We start from the raw sequence: 17,284 nt of genomic DNA on the forward strand, positions 1-17,284 counted from the left end.
AACCAAAAACAGGCGCAGCACTCTCAAAAAAATGGGTGATTTAATATCTCATGTCAGCAGACATGAGATATTAAATCACCCATTTTTTTGAGAGTGCTCCGCCTGTTTTAGGTTTTAATATATATATATATATATATATAAAATTCTGGATAACCCCTTTTAGCTGTGCACGAAAAAACATAAAAAGCTTCATGAGGAACTAAAATTTTATTTGTCAGACTGACAGTATGAACACAGTCTCGCGCTATGATCTTCAGATGTGAAACTTGTGCTACAGTCCATAGTGCTGTAAAAATCTTTTTATATTGAAGCGTATATTGCAACACTGTCACAATGGTGATGCCATCCATTACTAAGAGACCTCCTCCATATCCACATCCTCTTGTAACTTCTGAACCATTTTGTCTTCCAACTTTTTTTCTTTTCCTGAAAAAAATAAAAGATTATTATATTATATATCATACTATATTATATATTATTATATTGTCTGGTTCTGCCCACAACAACCAATCACAGCTCAGCTTTTTATTTTAACAGAGCTCGTTAAGATATGAAAGCTTAGCTGTGATTGGCTGCTGTGGGCAAAACCAGACAGTTTTGTTTCAGACAGATTGATGGCCATTATCTATTATCAAATCCCATCCGCTGCAGCCTGATAACGCACATGTATGTAATTCTGTAAAAAGGGATCGAAGACAATGAATAGAGGAGAGAATTTGGTGACCAAACCCTTTGCTGGTTTTTGTTAACAAAGCTACCGTATATACTCGAGTATAAGCAGAGTTTTTCAGCACGATTTTTCGTGCTGAAAACACCCCCCTCGGCTTATACTCGCGTGAACTCTCCGCCTGTTAATCCCTTCAGATGTTGCAAAACTACAATACCCAGCAAGTCCGGGCATGCTGGGTGTTGTAGTTTTGAAACCTCTGGAGCTCCGCAGGTTGAAGACCACTGAGGCCTTAGTCATCATCCAGCCCCCCCCCCCCCCCTTTTTTGTTTTGTACTCGCCTCCCCTCGGCAGGAAGTTAGGGTGAGCTGGTCCGGGCCATCTATGCTGCAAGGACCGTATGGTGGGGAGGATTAGTCGTTGCAGGCTGTCCATTTTCATTCCATTCTCCGCGCTTCGGGCCCGGCCCCAGAGTAGTGACGTTGCCTTGACGACGACACACAGGGACATTCATGCACAACGTCCCTGTGAGTCGTCGTCAAGGCAACGCCACTAGTCCGGGCCCGAAGTGCGGAGAAGAGGCCCCCCCGGTGAAAATGGACAGCCCGCAAAGACTAACCCTCCCCACCGGACGGTCCCTGCAGCATAGATGGCACGGACCAGCTCACCCTTCCTTCCCACCAAGGGTAGGTGGGTAGAAAACTAAAGGGGGGTCTGGATGAGGACGAAGGCCGCAGTGGTCTTCAACCTACGGACCTCCAGAGGTATCAAAACTACAACACCCAGAATGCCCGGGCATGCTGGGAGTTGTAGTTTTGCAACATCTGGAGGTCCGCAGGTTGAAGACCACTGATGAAGGGATTGACAGGTAGGGATGATGAAAGGGGGGGGATGATGATGATGAAGGCCCGAGGGATTGACAGGCGGTGTTGATGAAAGGGGGGGGGGGATAGATGATGCATTTCCCACCCTAGGCTTATAGTTAAGTCAATAACTTTTCCTGGGTTATTGGGGTAAAATTAGGGGCCTCGGCTTATATTCGGGTCGGCTTATACGGTAATATGTTTTCCATTACATGTACACAGAACTTTATCCAAATTACTATGTCACAGATTGTAGTATTTTAGAGTGGGAGGTGGCTTTCTAGATCTAGCAGGATTAACCCCTTAACCTCTTGGGGACGCAGGGCGTATGCATAACAGCACCAGCTCTGCCCCTGTTCTGGAGGGTGAGGGCGGGTGTACCTGAGGCTGGGGCCCCCAATCCCCTGCGGCAGGATCGGGGCCCCAGCAGTAAAGGCAGCGATGGCAGGCAGGATCTACACTGTGCAGCAGCAGGAGGTAAGGCTGGCCTCCTGCTGTTGCTAAGCAACAACTCCCAGCATGCACACAAGGGCATGCTGGGAGTTGTTATGCAACAGCAGAAGGCACAACTACAACTCACAGCATGTCCTTTGGTAGTTTGTGCATGCTGGGGGTTGTAGTAATGCAACAGCTGGAGGCCCATTTTTGTGCCTCCAGCTGTTACATAACTACAACCCCAGCATGCACGGACAGCCAAAGGACATGCTGGGAGTTGCAGTAGTGTGCCTCCAGCTGTTGCATAAAAGTCCCAGCATGCCCTTCAGCTGTAAGTGCATGCTGAGAGATGTAGTTTTGCAACAGCGGAAGACACACTGGTTGCAAAACACTGAGTTTGTTACCTAACTCAATGTTTAACAACCAGTGTGCCTCCAGCTGTTGCAAACTACAACTCCCAGCATGCACTGCTAGACCGTACATGCTGTGAGTTGTAGTTTTGCAACAGCTGGAGGTTTTTATTGGTACCATATTTGTTTGGATGGGACTTTTTGATCACTTTTATAAATTTTTTTTGGTATATGCCGTGATCAAAAATACTTTGGAATTTTTTTTTTACGAGTACGCCATTGACCGTGCGGTTTAACCCCTCAAGGACTCAGCGTTTTTCGGTTTTAGCATTTTCGTTTTTTCCCTCCTTACCTTTTAAAAATCCTAACCCTTTCAATTTTCCACCTAAATATCCATATGATGGCTTATTTTTTGCGCCACCAATTCTACTTTGTAATGACATCAGTCATTTTACCCAAAAATCTACGGTGAAACGGAAAAAAAATCATTGTGCGACAAAATTGAAGAAAAAGACGCAGTTTTGCAACTTTTGGGGGCTTCCGTTTCTACGCAGTGCATTTTCTGGTAAAAATGACACCTGATTATTATTCTGTAGGTCCATACGATTAAAATGATACCGTACTTATATATGTTTGATTTAGTGATCTTAAGTTTTTATCAGTACCATTTTTGTTTTGATCAGACTTTTTGATCGCTTTTTATAAAATTTTTTATGGCATAAAAAGTGACCAAAAATACGCTATTTTGGACTTTGGAATTTTTTAACGTGTACGCCATTGACCGTGCGGTTTAATTAATGATATATTTTTATAGTTCGGACATTTACGCACGTGGCGATACCACATATGTTGATTTTAATTTACTTTTTTTTATTTAATGGGAAAAGGGGGGTGATTCTGACTATTAGGGAATCACATTTCTTAACACTTTTTTTTTTTTTTGCAATGTTATAGCCCCCATAGGCATTGCACACACTGATTTCCTACACTGGACACGGCTATGCATTAACATGGCACTGATCAGTGTTATCACTGATCGACTACTCCTGCCTGGAGCAGTCATTCAGCGATTGGACAAGCAGGTAGGGATCCTCCTCATGTCCTACAAGCTGTTTGGGACGCCGCGATTTCACCGTGGCGGTCCCGAACAGCCTGACTAAGCTGCCAAGATGGTTTCAGTTTCACTTCAGACGCGGCGGTTAACTTTGATCGTTGCGTCTGAAGGATTAAAACCGGGCATCACCGCGATCGGTAATGTCTGTTATTAGCCGCGGGTCCCGGACGTTGATTGCTGCCAGGACCAACCCAATATGACGCAGGGTTCACCGCGTGACCCCGCGTTATAAGGTGCAGGACGTAAATATATGTCCTGCCTCATTAAGGGGTTAAATAACATTTTTTATACTTTTGACATTTATGCACGCGGCGATACCACATGTTTATGTTTAAATTTTTTTTTTTTTTTTTTTTTACATTTGTATAGACCCCATATAACATGCAATCTTCTGATTGCAGACACTGATCAATGCTATGCCATAGCATTAATCAGTGTTATCAGAGCTCCACTACTCCTATCTGGATCGGACACTGAGGAGGAAGGTAGGGACCCTCCCCGCATCTTCTCAGCTGATTAGGACACAGAGGTTTTTCCGTGGTCGTCCCGATCAGCTTCGCTGAGCTGCCGGGAAGCTTTTTTATTTTAATATTTTTTTACATTTTAGACGTGGCGATTGGCAACTTTATCAGCTTGTCTAAGGGGTTCATACCGAGCATCCCCATGATCGGTGATGTCTGGTATTAGCCATGGGTCCTGGCCTTTGCTAGATGCCGGGACTAATCCGCTAGGACGCAGGGGTCAGCGCATGTCAGGTTAAACGCGGGGCTTAGGTTAAAAGGGATTATCAAGGAAATACAAATCGATGGACAATCTTTAGGACAGGCCATCAATACTGTTCCAAATCCCAGCACCCCTGCTGATCAGCCGTTTAAAGGGGCTGCAGCATTCTTGCCTCTAACGTCTACATTTGTTTCAGCATGGTTCTTCATCCTCATGTTGCCCTCAGTGAGGTGACACGACAGCCAAGTAGAGGAAACTGTTACGTTATGTATTCTAAGATACAGGACCAATAAATGAACCCCTAAGGAATTAGGTTAGCAGGTTTTTGGTGATGAAAGTTTGTTAAACATTCTTAATAAAAAAAAAAAATAAAAAATAAAAAACTCATCTGAGGTTCTCTTTCAGGCCTAGTGACTTACCAGCATGTGGAGCCCGGATGAGATGTATGTTCTGTTTGACTTCTTTGATATCCTGAGCTTTCTCCAACTCCTTGCCCTTTTTTAGTCTACAAGAGAATGTGTATTAAACCTTGCTTAGCAAAGATCCTTACAGACTGAAACGCAAACTGTGAGCTTGTGTCTTCTTACCTGTTCATGATAAATCGGGCCTGTCGCTTCTGCTTGATCTCTTCAACTCTCTTCATAGCCTCAACTAAAAGGAGAGAATTCAATAGTTACCTTAAAGTGTATAGGAAGTCATACAAAATCTAACGGACCAACTTTGATTATATGCATCAATGTACATTGATTTTTATACACAGACCACACTAGCAAGAATATGACAAAAAAAAAAAAAAAAAAAAAAAAGAGTTCACAATAGAATAAACTCCAAAGAAATCTTTGTGCAATTACTATGACCCCTAGGCAGATAGTATCATCCCTTTTCCTGAGCTAGTTACATCATAGGGGACAGGCACTGATTTTAGTGATGTCAAAACACTGCGGAATATGTTGGTGCTATTAGAAAGATTATTATTAACCCCATCTCAGGTTTTAAAAAATGCAAAAATATTTTGAAGGAAAAGTTACCAGTCTTGCTCCACAGCTCTCTCTGGTATTTAACTGGTTCATTTCTTCGTTTTTCAAACTCAAATGAATTATCCTGAAGAGAAGGAAATCATGTGATCAGTAAACACGAATGTAACTAGCCCTAAAGAGAAACTAGTTATTTTTCATATAGATATATAATGTACTCTACTACTATGTTGTGAAAAAAATTCACTGAGAAAGCCTGCATGAACCAAATTCAGAAAGGACATGTGGTCTGTATATAACATTTTCATACCATTCGTTCCACTATCTTAAATCACTTTGGGACCCCTGCTGATTCTTAAAAAGTGAACCATGGCACTAGTTACAGATACAGATTTTGCCTGCGTAGTGATGCTCAGGTCCACACCAAAAGCAGTAATAAGTGGGAAATTCTGTGAAGGAACTACTGCGACAGCAACTTCATTGTAAGGATAACCCTTAAAGGGATACTCCAGCCCTAAGACATTGCGGGAGTCCCGCCGCTGGGAACCCCCGCAATCTCTCATGCAGCACCCACCTTTGTGAGCTTCGGAGTACCATGATGTGACAACTCTGCCCCCGTGTGACATCATGCCCCGCCCCCTCAATGCAAGCATATGGGAGGGGGCGTGACTCCCATAGACTTGCATTGAGGGGGTGGGGCGTGACATCCCCCTGTGGCGGGGCGTGACGTCACGATACTCCGGCCTCGTGGTCGTGAGGCTTCAGACTGAGCCTCCTGTCCTGTGTGAAGCTCACACAGGTGGGTGCTGCATAAGAGATTGCGGAGGTCCCCAGCAGCAGGACCCCCGCAATCAGACATCTTATCCCCTATCCTTTGGATAGGGGGATAAGATGTCTTAGGGCCGGAGTACCCCTTTAAGCAGGGTTCACACTTTATGGGGATATTTAAATAAATATTTTGCAAAGAAATGGTGAAGCAGTTGCCAGAACCTCAAGAGTCCAGCTTTTTTAAACAGAAGCTGAAATATCCACCTTTGTATTTTGATACATATTTCTAACCAAAACAAACAGAAGTAAAAACGATAGAGAGAAAAACTAGAATAGAAAAATGTGCACCTTTTTCACGCCTGGTTTTGTCTAAAAATACCTACCAAAATACAATGTGTGAACCCAGCCTTACAAAGCTGCAATGACAAGACTGTTCAGTGCTGAGGACAGCACTGGATACCACCAGGACAAAGCACAGATGTCACTAAATAGCTATACAACACATGGTTACCGTATATGCCGGTATATAAGACGACCCCCAACTTTTACAGTTAAAATAGAGAGTTTGGGATATACTCGTCATATAAGACTACCCCTCTTACCGCGATCTACAGTACCTTATATTCCCCCCACATTCGGTCGCCAGCAGTTCCCCCACATTCGGTCGCCAGCAGTTCCCCCACATTCGGTCGCCAGCAGTTCCCCCACATTCGGTCGCCAGCAGTTCCCCCACATTCGGTCGCCAGCAGTTCCCCCACATTCGGTCGCCAGCAGTTCCCCCACATTCGGTCGCCAGCAGTTCCCCCACATTCGTAGCCAGCAGTTCCCCCACATTTGTAGCCAGCAGTTCCCCCCACATTTGTAGCCAGCAGTTCCCCCCACATTTGTAGCCAGCAGTTCCCCCCACATTTGTAGCCAGCAGTTCCCCCCACATTTGTAGCCAGCAGTTCCCCCCACATTTGTGGCCAGCAGTTCCCCCCACATTTGGCCAGCAGTTCCCCCCACATTTGGCCAGCAGCTCCCCCCACATTTGTAGGCAGCTCCCCCCAACAGACATACAGCTTCCAGCCATATACAGTGTATGGCTGCAGGCTGTATGTCTGTACTGCCCCCACAGTGTTCCGATCACCGCTCCTCCGGCCGAGGTCACCATCTACTGCTATGGCCTATGGACCATAGCAGTAGGTGCTGGGACCGGGGAGCGGTGACCGGATCACTTAAGATAGCACGGCCAGTCACTCACCAGGCCCCGGTCGGCGCGCATCCTCCTGGTCCTGCGCTCCTCTGCCTCTCTCCCTGTGCGTACAACCATAGAGACGGAGGACCGGACCGCAGGAGGACCGAAGGAGGGTCGCAGGAGGACGCCGGGGAATGGTAAGTGACCGGCGGACATCCTTATGTCCCAAAAAGATTTTTCGGGACACAGGGATGTCCGGCATAGGAATACCTATGATTATCTGCCCGGGCCGGCTCCCGTGTGTGGCTGCAGGCGGGGGCCGGCCAGAGCAGGTAAAAACTAATACTGTATACTAAAAACCAGGGAGCCTCCAGCTGTTGTAAAACTACAACTCCCAGCATGCCCGGACAGCCTTTGCCGTGCTGGGAGTTGTAGTTTCACAACAGCTGGAGGCACCCTGGTTTTTAGTATACAGTATTAGTTTTTACCTGCTCTGGCCGGCCCCCGCCTGCAGCCACACACGGGAGGCGGCCCGGGCAGATAATCAGAAGTTTTTCTATCCCGGACCTCAATACCCAGCGTATAAGACGACCCCCGACTTTTCAGAAGAAAATTCGGGGTTAAAAAGTCGTCTTATACGCCGGGATATACGGTATATATTTTTAGGCTACTGAGTAATGCGACTATGGTCGTGAAACACGTATAGCCTGCTTATACTTTTAATATCACCACCTTTATGAACTTTCATGCAAAAAATTGTCCTATCAGCATTTGGCAGCGCTGCAGGACCTCATCTTATGGACCACTATAGGATCGTGCGATCTAGCACAAGGACGCCAGAAGCTGCCCGCTATCCAGAACCAGCCCGTGCCAGCCTGCACCAGCACTCTTAAGACCGCACCAACCAAGTTTACTCACCTATCTCCACCAAGGGCTGGACAACTCCGTGCCAGTGCCGAACGCTGCCCTCACTGCTGAGACCACCAGCTACAAGGAAGCCAGCTACAGACCATGAGTAACGAGTACATTTTGCGGATTGCAGGTACTACGAACATTCCCCTACTACGCTACCACTTTGTTAACAGTGACATGATTGCTGGTTACACTGTTTATTGAACTAACAATACTGCATTGCTACTTCGAATATACAGACACTATTCCTGGCCATATCGCTCCGTAAGCTGTATTTACTACTGTCGGACTACCTTGATTTACGCCAAATAGGACTATATTTACATAAGAGGTGGTCGATATAAATATTTTTAACATTGGTTTTATTCAATTTTCCTACTGTATTTCACATCTGGTGCAAGGGCCCTGTCCAGGTGTTAGGCTGAATAATTTTTATACAGTTTATTCTATAATATAACTATTAATAATTAATTTGATCTATTTTAGATTCAGGTTTATTCATATATCCATATATTTATTTATTTTATAACTTCATATTGATTCATCTACATACTCCCTTTTCTTTATTTCTCTGTCTCCCACTGCCCCTTTAGGACTGTTTTTTGTATGTGATAATTCCCATTATTACATACAAATAAAATTTCCATATATTCCAGAATCAGGCCTTTTTTTGGGATTAAGGCTCATCAGTTAACCTCGGGGCGGTTGACTAAGTGAGCTACACCCCTTTTTTCTCTTTTACTACATTATCTATACAACACCAGCACCACATCTTCCAAATTACAAAGAATGCAAGTCATCAGAGAAAGCCCTATGTAGAAGCAGGAAGATTTCAGCTCTGTAGCATTGTGAATACAGCTATGATCGATTATATGGCCTGTAATTCACTACACTATAAACCTATACCAAATAATTTACATAAATCACAACACCTCTACACTTAAAGGGATTTTCCTCATCTTCAAGTTACGAATAGACTATAGCAAGCAGATTAATGGGGGTCCACATGCAGGGACCCCAGCCAATCCACAAAATAGAAACATAAATGTCCCAAGAATTAATGGTTTTAACTGCTCCTGTGTGACCATCGTTCCAGCCGTTGACTGGGAAGCACAGAAATATTTGGCAGATCCAAGGAGGATGAATGAAGTGGCGGGCCCGCAGGCATGGTCAGCATCATTCATTCTAACGAAAGTTATGTCCCAGATCTCAAGATCAGTGGGGGTGCCAGTGATCCGATTGTTATCACCTATCCTGTGTATAGGGAACAACTTTTGTAAGTGGGAATAGCCCTCTAATTTCTGACTACAGACTATACGCTCTAGGAGCTGTCCCAGGAGTAACAATCTGACAAGACATAAAAGTCTATGGGTGGTGGTAGGTTAAAGTGATGACTATGGAAAACACCCAATGCATAAGGTGTAAAAAAAATATAAAAACCTATAACACGAATAAGTGTACAAATCCCAACTTACCACTGTCAACTCTTTACCAGCCCCCTTTCTGAAGGCTTTGGTCCACCTGATCTTTCTGGGATTACGCTTCTTCTTGAAGTTCTTGTGACATTTTGAGCGGCAGAACCTGAAAACCTTAACAACAAAAACATCACACACATTACTGTATCACTGCCAAGAAGTACATTATCTATGTTCCTTAATAACGACATCTATTACACAAGGCAAAGTACTTATTTACCACACATTCCCTAACTGAAGTGTTTGCCATATTAGTAACTCCTCGTCATCTAAGAGCCATGACTCCACATGCGCTACATATAGAGAAGGGTCAGCTTGGGAGCCCTCTCTATATACAATGACTGTTTAAAAAATGCATATGGGCACATTAAAAAGGTTAATCTAACATCTGACAATCTGTCACTTATTCTTTTAATTTAAAATAGTGGTTGTCTGTCCATTTAGAATTATCCACTTCTGAGGTAGCCTAAGGCCTAACCTCTCCTTCACTGCCGGCTCCAGCGCTGAGAACGATAAAGCCTGGCAGGACCAGGCTTTATCAATCGAGCGCAGAGCACACAGATCAATGTGATTCTATGGAACCACATTGATCTGTAGGAGGACTCAAATGATTCATCCTAAAAGTCCCCTAAGGGGACTAAAAGTGCAGGGATGTGGAATTTCTATCGCCCGACGCCCGGGACTAGCAGTTTTAGCCCAGGTTCAGGCAAGCAGGGCCGGACCTGACAAGTGCGGCGGATCTGCAGTCTGTATGGAGTGGGCTGCCGACTCCTGCCCGCTCCATACTCTGCAGCCTGTGTCCTCTGAAGCAGAGCAGGGGAGATGAGAAGCTGTGTATTTGTCTTCTCTCCCCTGCTCTGCAGACGTGCGGGTGGGGGAGGGAGATGAGGGGGCGTGGCTTATTTCTCCCCGTGCAGATCTGCGTCCTTTGCCTTCTCTCCCCGCACGTCTGCACGGGGAGACTGTATGCGGCGCTCACAGGGGAGTATGGAGCTGGCTCGGGATTCCTGCCCGCTCCATACTCTGCAGCCCCCGGCTGTTCTCAGTAGCCGGGGGCCGCCGCTAATAGCCAGCATGCGGCGATCGCCGCGGCTGGCTATTAACCCTTTAGATCGCCGCTGTCAAAGCTGACAGCGGCGTCTAAAGGGAGATGTGAACACTCCCTGGTGGGCTAGTGGGGTGGATCGCCCCCCCGCAGCGCGATCGCAGGGGGGCGATCCACTATAGAGGTAGCCGGAGGGCTTACCTCTGCTTCCAGCTGTCCCAGCTCTGTCATTGATAGATCCTGGCTGGACCAGGCTCTATCAATGGATCACAGAGCACACAGAGTAATAGAATCTATTCATCTGTCTGAGGAATCGAATGATTCCTCATAAGTCTAATAAAGTGTCAAAAAATAATAATAATAATAAATAAAAGTTTTAATAAAAGTTTGAAAGACACATTAACCCAGTGGTCTTCAAACTGTGCCCCTCCAGATGTTACAAAACTACAATTCCCAGCATGCCAGGACAGCCGTTGGCTGTCCGGGCATGCTGGGAGTTGTAGTTTTGCAACATCTGGAGGGCCACAGTTTGAAGACCGCTGCATTAACCCCATCCATGTTAAAAGTTCAAATCACCCCCTTTTCCTATATAAAAACATGCAAACATAATAAAAATAAACATATTTGGTATCGCTTCGTGCGTAATTGTACAACCTATTAAAATATAAAATTATGTATCCCGTACGGTAAATGTAAAAAAAATACCAAACCACAGATTTGAAATTTTTATAATATCCCAGAAAAAAAAAAGTTAAAAAGCGATTAAAAAGTCAGATCAATACCAAAATGGTACCGATACAAAAAACAGATTATGGCGCAAAACATGAGTCCTCATACAGCCTGGTATGCGGAAAAAAAAATAAAGCTACAGGGGTTAAAAAATGGCAATTAAAAAAAATTAGAAAAAGTCCAGAATTTGTAAAACATGACGTAAACGTTACAAATCTGGTATTACTGTAATCAGGCGCCTAAAGTATAAAACTAACATGTTACCTCAACCACAAGGTAAATGGCGCAGAAAAGAAAACCACCAAATCTGCAAAATTATCTTTTACTATTTCAATTTCACTTCCCTTAATATATATTTATATATTTTTTTGGTTCGGAGAATATGTTATTGAAAAATGTAAAGGTATCATTATAGTAGGTAGTTATGGCTATTATAGGGCGAGGAGGAAAAATTAGAGTGTAAAAGCGAAAATTGCCCAGGACAAGTGGATCGTCATGAGGGACAAGTAGATTTTGCTCCATTTTAGTCCCGTGGACAAGTAGTTTTTTATAAAATTTCCACACCCCTGAAGTGTAAAAAATAAATAAATAAAAAAGTTTAAAAACACACATCAACCCCTTCCTTATTAAAATTTTTATATAAAAATATATTGTTAAACAGCATGGTCAATGGCGTATGCGCAAAAAAATTCCAACGTGCAATATAGCGTATTTTTGGTCACTTTTTATACCATAAATAAATGTATAAAAAGCTATCAAAAAGTCCGATTGCATAGGACATAGCACTGATCAGTGTTATCGGTGATCTTCTGCTCTGGTTTGCTCGATCTCAGACCAGAGCAGAAGACCCGTGGAAGGCAGCGGAGGCAGGTGAGGGGACCTCCGTCTGCCATTCTGGATGATTGGATTGCTGATCTGTATTGATCACAGCATCTGAGGGGTTAATGGCGTACATCCGTGTGATCGCGGATGTCGGCCGTTACCGGCGGGTCCCTAGCTGCTATCAGGAGCCGGGACCTGCCGCGAATGACCCGAGCACCACACCAGGACCTTTACATCCTGCGTCGTTTAGGGGTTAAAATCATTTCTTTTGACCACCTATACCTTTCTCAGTTTTCCGTATATGGGGTTGTATGAGGGCACTATCGCTAATGTCCGCCAATACTGATCAAAGCCGGGACCTGCCGTGAATGATGCGAGCACCGCTCCGGCATCAAGTACAGGACATAAATGAACGCTCTGAGAGGTACATTTACGTCCTGTGTCCCTAACAACGCAGGACGTATATTTACGTCCTGCGCCAGCTCCCGCAATATAAGGAGGGCTCACACAGTGACCCCGCGACATATCGGGTTGGTCCTGGCAGCTATCAACAGCCAAGACCCGTGGCTAATAATGGACATCACTGATCGCGGTGATGCCCGGTATTAACCCTTCAGAGGCGGCGATCAAAGTTCATCGCCGTGTCTAGTCAGTCGGGCTGATCGGGACCACCGTGGTGAAATTGCGATGTGCCGATCAGCTGTTAGGATATGAGGAGGGTCCCTACCTGCCTCCTCGTTGTCCGATCGTCAATTTACTGCTCCATGCCTGAGATCCAGGCAGAAGCAGTGGAGCGTCGATAACACTGATCAATGCAATGCTACGGCATAGTATTTATCAGTGTCTGCAATCAGACTATTACATGTTATAGTCCCCTATAGGGGCTAGAACAGTGCAAAAAAAAGTGTAAAAATATATTAATTAAACCACACGGTCAATGGCATACACGTAAAAAAAATTCAAAAGTCCGTAATAAATTATTTTTAAACGTATAAAATTTTCCTGCATGTACTGTATTTATCGGCGTATAACACGCATTTTTTATGCTAAAACTTTGAGCCTAAAGTCTATCTGCGTGTTATATGCCGATAGACTGTTTGTGACCACGCAAAAGCTGCTGCAGTTCAATGATTTAAAGCGGGCGCTTTAAATCATTGAACTGCAGCAGCTTCTGCCTGGCCAGAGTCCCACTGCCCGATTCCCTCCGTCCCCGGTTTTATAGTTAAATATCCCGCCGCCACCATGGCCCAATTCTCTCCCCATTTTATAGTTAAATATCCCGCCGCCACCATGGCCCAATTCTCTCCCCATTTTATAGTTAAATATCCCGCCGTCGCCACTGCCCAATTCCCTCCCCGTCCCCGGTTTCATAGTTACATGTGCCCTGGGTCCTTCATGCTCCGGCGGTCTCCTGATCTGTCACTGTGCGCTGCGTAATGACGAGTGACGTCCTCAACACGACGTCTCTCGTCAGTCAGTGCGCGGCGCACAGTGACAGATCAGGAGACCGCCGGAGCATGAAGGACCCAGGGCACATGTAACTATGAAACCGGGGACGGGGAGGGAATTGGGCAGTGGCGACGGCGGGATATTTAACTATAAAATGGGGAGAGAATTTTTGGGTAAAATGACTCATGTCATTACAAAGTAGAATTGGTGGCACAAGAAATAAGTAATCATAAGAGTCTGTAGGTGCAAAATTTAAAGGGTAATGATTTTTAAAAGGGGAGGAGGAAAAAATTAAAGTGAAAAAAACGGAAAAACCCTTTGTCCTTAAAAGGGTACTCCACTGGAAAACTTTTTTAAATCAACTAATGAGAGAAAGTTAAACAGATTTGTGAATGACTATTAAAAAAAATTCTTAATCCTTCTAGTACTTATAGGCTTCTGTATGCTCCGCCAGAAGTTCTTTTCTTTTTGAATTTCCTTTCTGACCACAGTGCTCTCTGTTGACACCTCTGTCCATGTCAGGAACTTTCCAAAGCAGAAGAGGTTTGCTATGGGGATTTGCTCCTACTCTGGACAGTTCCTGACATGGACAGAGGTGTCAGCAGAGAGTACTGTAGTCAGACAGAAAGGAAATTCAAAAAGAAAATAACTTCCTGTGGAGCAAATAGAAGCCTATAAGTACTAGAAGGATTAAGATTTTTTTTAATTGAAGTAATTTATAAATCTGTTTAACTTTCTGGCACCAGTTGATTTAAAAAAAAAAAAAAAAAAAAGTTTTCCAGCGGAGTACCCCTTTAACCCCTTAAGGACCAGGCCATTTTACACCTTAGGACCAGAGCGTTTTTGCACATCTGACCACTTTCACTTTAACCCCTTAACGACCACGGACGTAAATGTACGTCCCGGTTTGGCGGGACTTCCCGCACCAGGATGTACATTTACATCCTGTGTATGACCGCGAGCATCGGAAGGGTGCTCGCGTCATACACGGCAGGTTCCGTCTGCTAGCAGCCGGGGACCCGCCCGTAATGGCCGACATCCGCGATCGCGCGGTTGTCCGCCATTAACCCCTCCGATGCCGGGATCAATACAGATCACGGCATTGCGGCAATTTGGATGATCGGATCGCCCGCAGTGCTGCCGCGGGGATCCGATCATCCAGCATGACAGCCGGAGGTCCCCTTACCTAGCACCGGCCATCTCCCGGGGTCTTCTGCTCTGGTCTGCGATCGAGCAGACCAACGCAGAAGATCACAGATAATACTGAGCAGTGCTGTGTCCTATGCATAGCGCTGCACATTTTGCCGATTTGCGCCGATCGCCGACCTGATGACCCCCCTGGGCATTTGCGCGGGGTGACTGCTGATATCAGCAGTCACCCCGGTCTGGTCCCCGCCCGACACGCGGCGGGATGCGAAATTCCCACGGACCTATGAGTACGTGCCTGGTCCTTAAGAGGTTAAAAGGCAAGGAGGGAAAAAAAAAAAGAAAACATTTTTTAATAGGCTGTGTCCTTAAAGGGGTTTGACATCTTTTACTGTACTTTCTTCCGAAAGGTCTATATACAATGTGAATTTTTTAGACATGGAACATCCAATAATCACACACAGCAGGCCCCACATTCATAAGGATTCAAAGGAAATAGTAGTCGAGAATTCTATACTGTAGTGCAGTGGTCTCCAACCTCCGGACCTCCAGATGTTGCAAAACTACAACTCCCAGCATGCCCGGACAGCCAAAGGCTGTCCGGGCATGCTGGGAGTTGTAGTTTTGCAACATCTGGAGGTCCGCAGGTTGAAGACCACTGCTGTAGTTTTACCCAAGCAGGGTGCCTTCGGCTGGGAGTTGTGAACCATCGCTATACTGTACATATCTGTATACACGTCTATTCTATACCTGGTCCGCATGCGGTACTGGGGCACCATAACACAGCCGTGCCCACAGGCCGCGTTTACAGCCCCGACCCCGCTTACCTTACAGTCGTTCCTCACAAACATCATCCCGTGCCCCGGGTATATGGGCGCCGAGCAAAAATAACATTTCTCGATACGCATATCGACGGCTCAATGCGGAGCCCCGACCGCACCGGAGCTGCACAAAACGTGAAAGGAAGTGACGTCACCGCGAAGCACTTTCCTCTACTGCCAGAGCGTCTAATCTAGAGAGTTTACAGCACAGCGACACCTGGTGATGCAAAGGAAAAGTGTCATACTGTATTGCTTACGGAAGCTGATGTCAGAAAACAGGTCATTGTATTGTGATGTAATTATGTAGTGACGTCACATTATATAAGTGATATCACTATTAATGTAGGGACCTTCATGGGGGCTAACAGTACTTAGTAAAAATACTGGTAAAACACTATAAAAACTATGGAAGGTCCACTATAATAAAAGGATTTGTCTTCCGACTGTGGAGATTCTATGTGATTTAAGTAAGAATTTATTATATATATATATATATATATATATATATATATAATAGAAAAAAGGGGGAAGAGTCGGCACTGTAAATGGACTTCTAGTCCCAAGATGGGTGCTCAGCTGTAAGGCTAGGTTCAGACTACGAAATCTCCGGGCAGAAAATTTCCGCCCGGAGATTCTGAGTTCCGCGTGAATTAGTCGGCGCTAGGACTGCGCGGACACTGCAGTCTCCTTTAGACTGCTGTGTGTTCCACTCGGATTTCTGCCTGAAGAAAGAGCAACCCCTTTCTTCAGGCGGAAATTTTCTAGCGGATTTTTCATCCGGATTTTCCGCTTCACAAACTCCGAAGTGTGAATTTGTGAACGGAAAACCATTCACTACACTATGCATTATAGTAAGCAGAATTTCTGCCGGAAATTTCAAAGTGAGAATTCCGGCGAAAATTCCGTAGTCTGAACCTAGCCTAACAGGTTCGAAACTCCAAAAGCTTCTTAGATCAAAAAATGGGAAAGGAAGACAGCGGCACTCCAAAAAATAAAAAAAATAGTGGTCTTTATTAACCCAAAATGTTTATAGCGACGTTTCAGCTTGAGAAAGGCCTCATTGTGAGGCTGAAACGTCTCTATGAACATTTTGGGTGAATAAAGACCACTATTTTTATTTATTTTTTGGAGTGCCGCTGTCTTCCTTTCCCATTTTAATATATATACATATTTATATATGTATAAAATGACTGACTGGGATCAGACAATAATGTCTGACAAGAGTTCCTGGCTCACAATCTCCGTTCTGGTTCATCTCAAAGATAGTCAATAGGGTCAGGGCTCTGAGAGGTCCAGTCACGTTCTTCCTCACCTGTCCTCCCTCATTTATGCCTATAAGGACCTTCCTAAACAGTGCCCTCCGCTGGCTGCCCCTATATATACAGTGCCCCGCCAGTCCCGCCCAACTATGCCTATATGGACCATGCCAGAATGGGCCGAACCCAAACTGTTCTTTCAAATTTAAAAGAGTAAAATTGTAGGAATAATGGTGTGTGAAGCATTTAGATTTCCCTTCTTTGGAACTAAGGGGCCTAGTTCCACCCTTAAAAACAATACCATAACTATGCTATTGTGTCCCATCAGATTAGCATACACTAGCGGGAAGATGCCAGAACAGAGTGACTAGGTCAGTGTCTGATAGTGGGGCTCCGACTGCTGGGAACCCCCCACAATGTCCAGCCCGGCACCCCAGCTCTCCTCGTGCACAGAGCGATTTCGGCTCCATGAAAGGAGACTATCGACCACTGCATGAAGCTGTGGTCAACACGCCACCTCCATGCATCTCTATGGGAGAGCTGAGCACTATATCTTCA

General features: G+C 45.1%; 1 protein-coding gene and 1 long non-coding RNA gene across 5 annotated transcripts in view; one reads left to right on the forward strand and one right to left on the reverse strand.

The window, feature by feature from the left end:
- Window positions 1-17,284, forward strand: part of LOC130368553 (uncharacterized) — an 80,346-nt gene that overhangs the window by 4,187 nt on the left and 58,875 nt on the right. For all 4 annotated transcript variants that reach the window (XR_008892502.1, XR_008892500.1, XR_008892501.1 and 1 more), the window contains exon 4: window positions 7,840-8,113. This is a non-coding gene — a long non-coding RNA (uncharacterized LOC130368553). The remainder of the gene's footprint in view (window positions 1-7,839; window positions 8,114-17,284) is intronic.
- On the reverse strand, window positions 189-15,634 carry RSL24D1 (ribosomal L24 domain containing 1). The gene is made up of 6 exons (XM_056572357.1): window positions 15,477-15,634; window positions 9,459-9,572; window positions 5,181-5,253; window positions 4,740-4,803; window positions 4,572-4,657; window positions 189-426 (listed from the first exon to the last, which is right to left on the reverse strand). The coding sequence occupies exons 1-6, from the start codon at window positions 15,555-15,557 to the stop codon at window positions 353-355; spliced, it is 492 nt and encodes a 163-aa protein (XP_056428332.1). The 5' UTR covers window positions 15,558-15,634; the 3' UTR covers window positions 189-352.

This window comes from Hyla sarda, chromosome 4 (assembly GCF_029499605.1).
Source record: "Hyla sarda isolate aHylSar1 chromosome 4, aHylSar1.hap1, whole genome shotgun sequence".
In the NCBI taxonomy this organism is placed as follows: Eukaryota; Metazoa; Chordata; class Amphibia; order Anura; family Hylidae; genus Hyla; species Hyla sarda.

Bases quoted from the DNA above. Each gene is read 5' to 3' on its own strand.
- RSL24D1 (XM_056572357.1), bottom strand. From the start codon at position 15,557: ATGCGTATCGAGAAATGTTATTTTTGCTCGGCGCCCATATACCCGGGG. The intron at 9,573-15,476 runs GTAAGCGGGGTC...TTTGTTGTTAAG, and splicing joins TTGTGAGGAACGACTGTAAG to GTTTTCAGGTTCTGCCGCTC. The intron at 427-4,571 runs GTAAGTCACTAG...TATTTTTTTCAG, and splicing joins CATCCGGGCTCCACATGCTG to GAAAAGAAAAAAAGTTGGAA.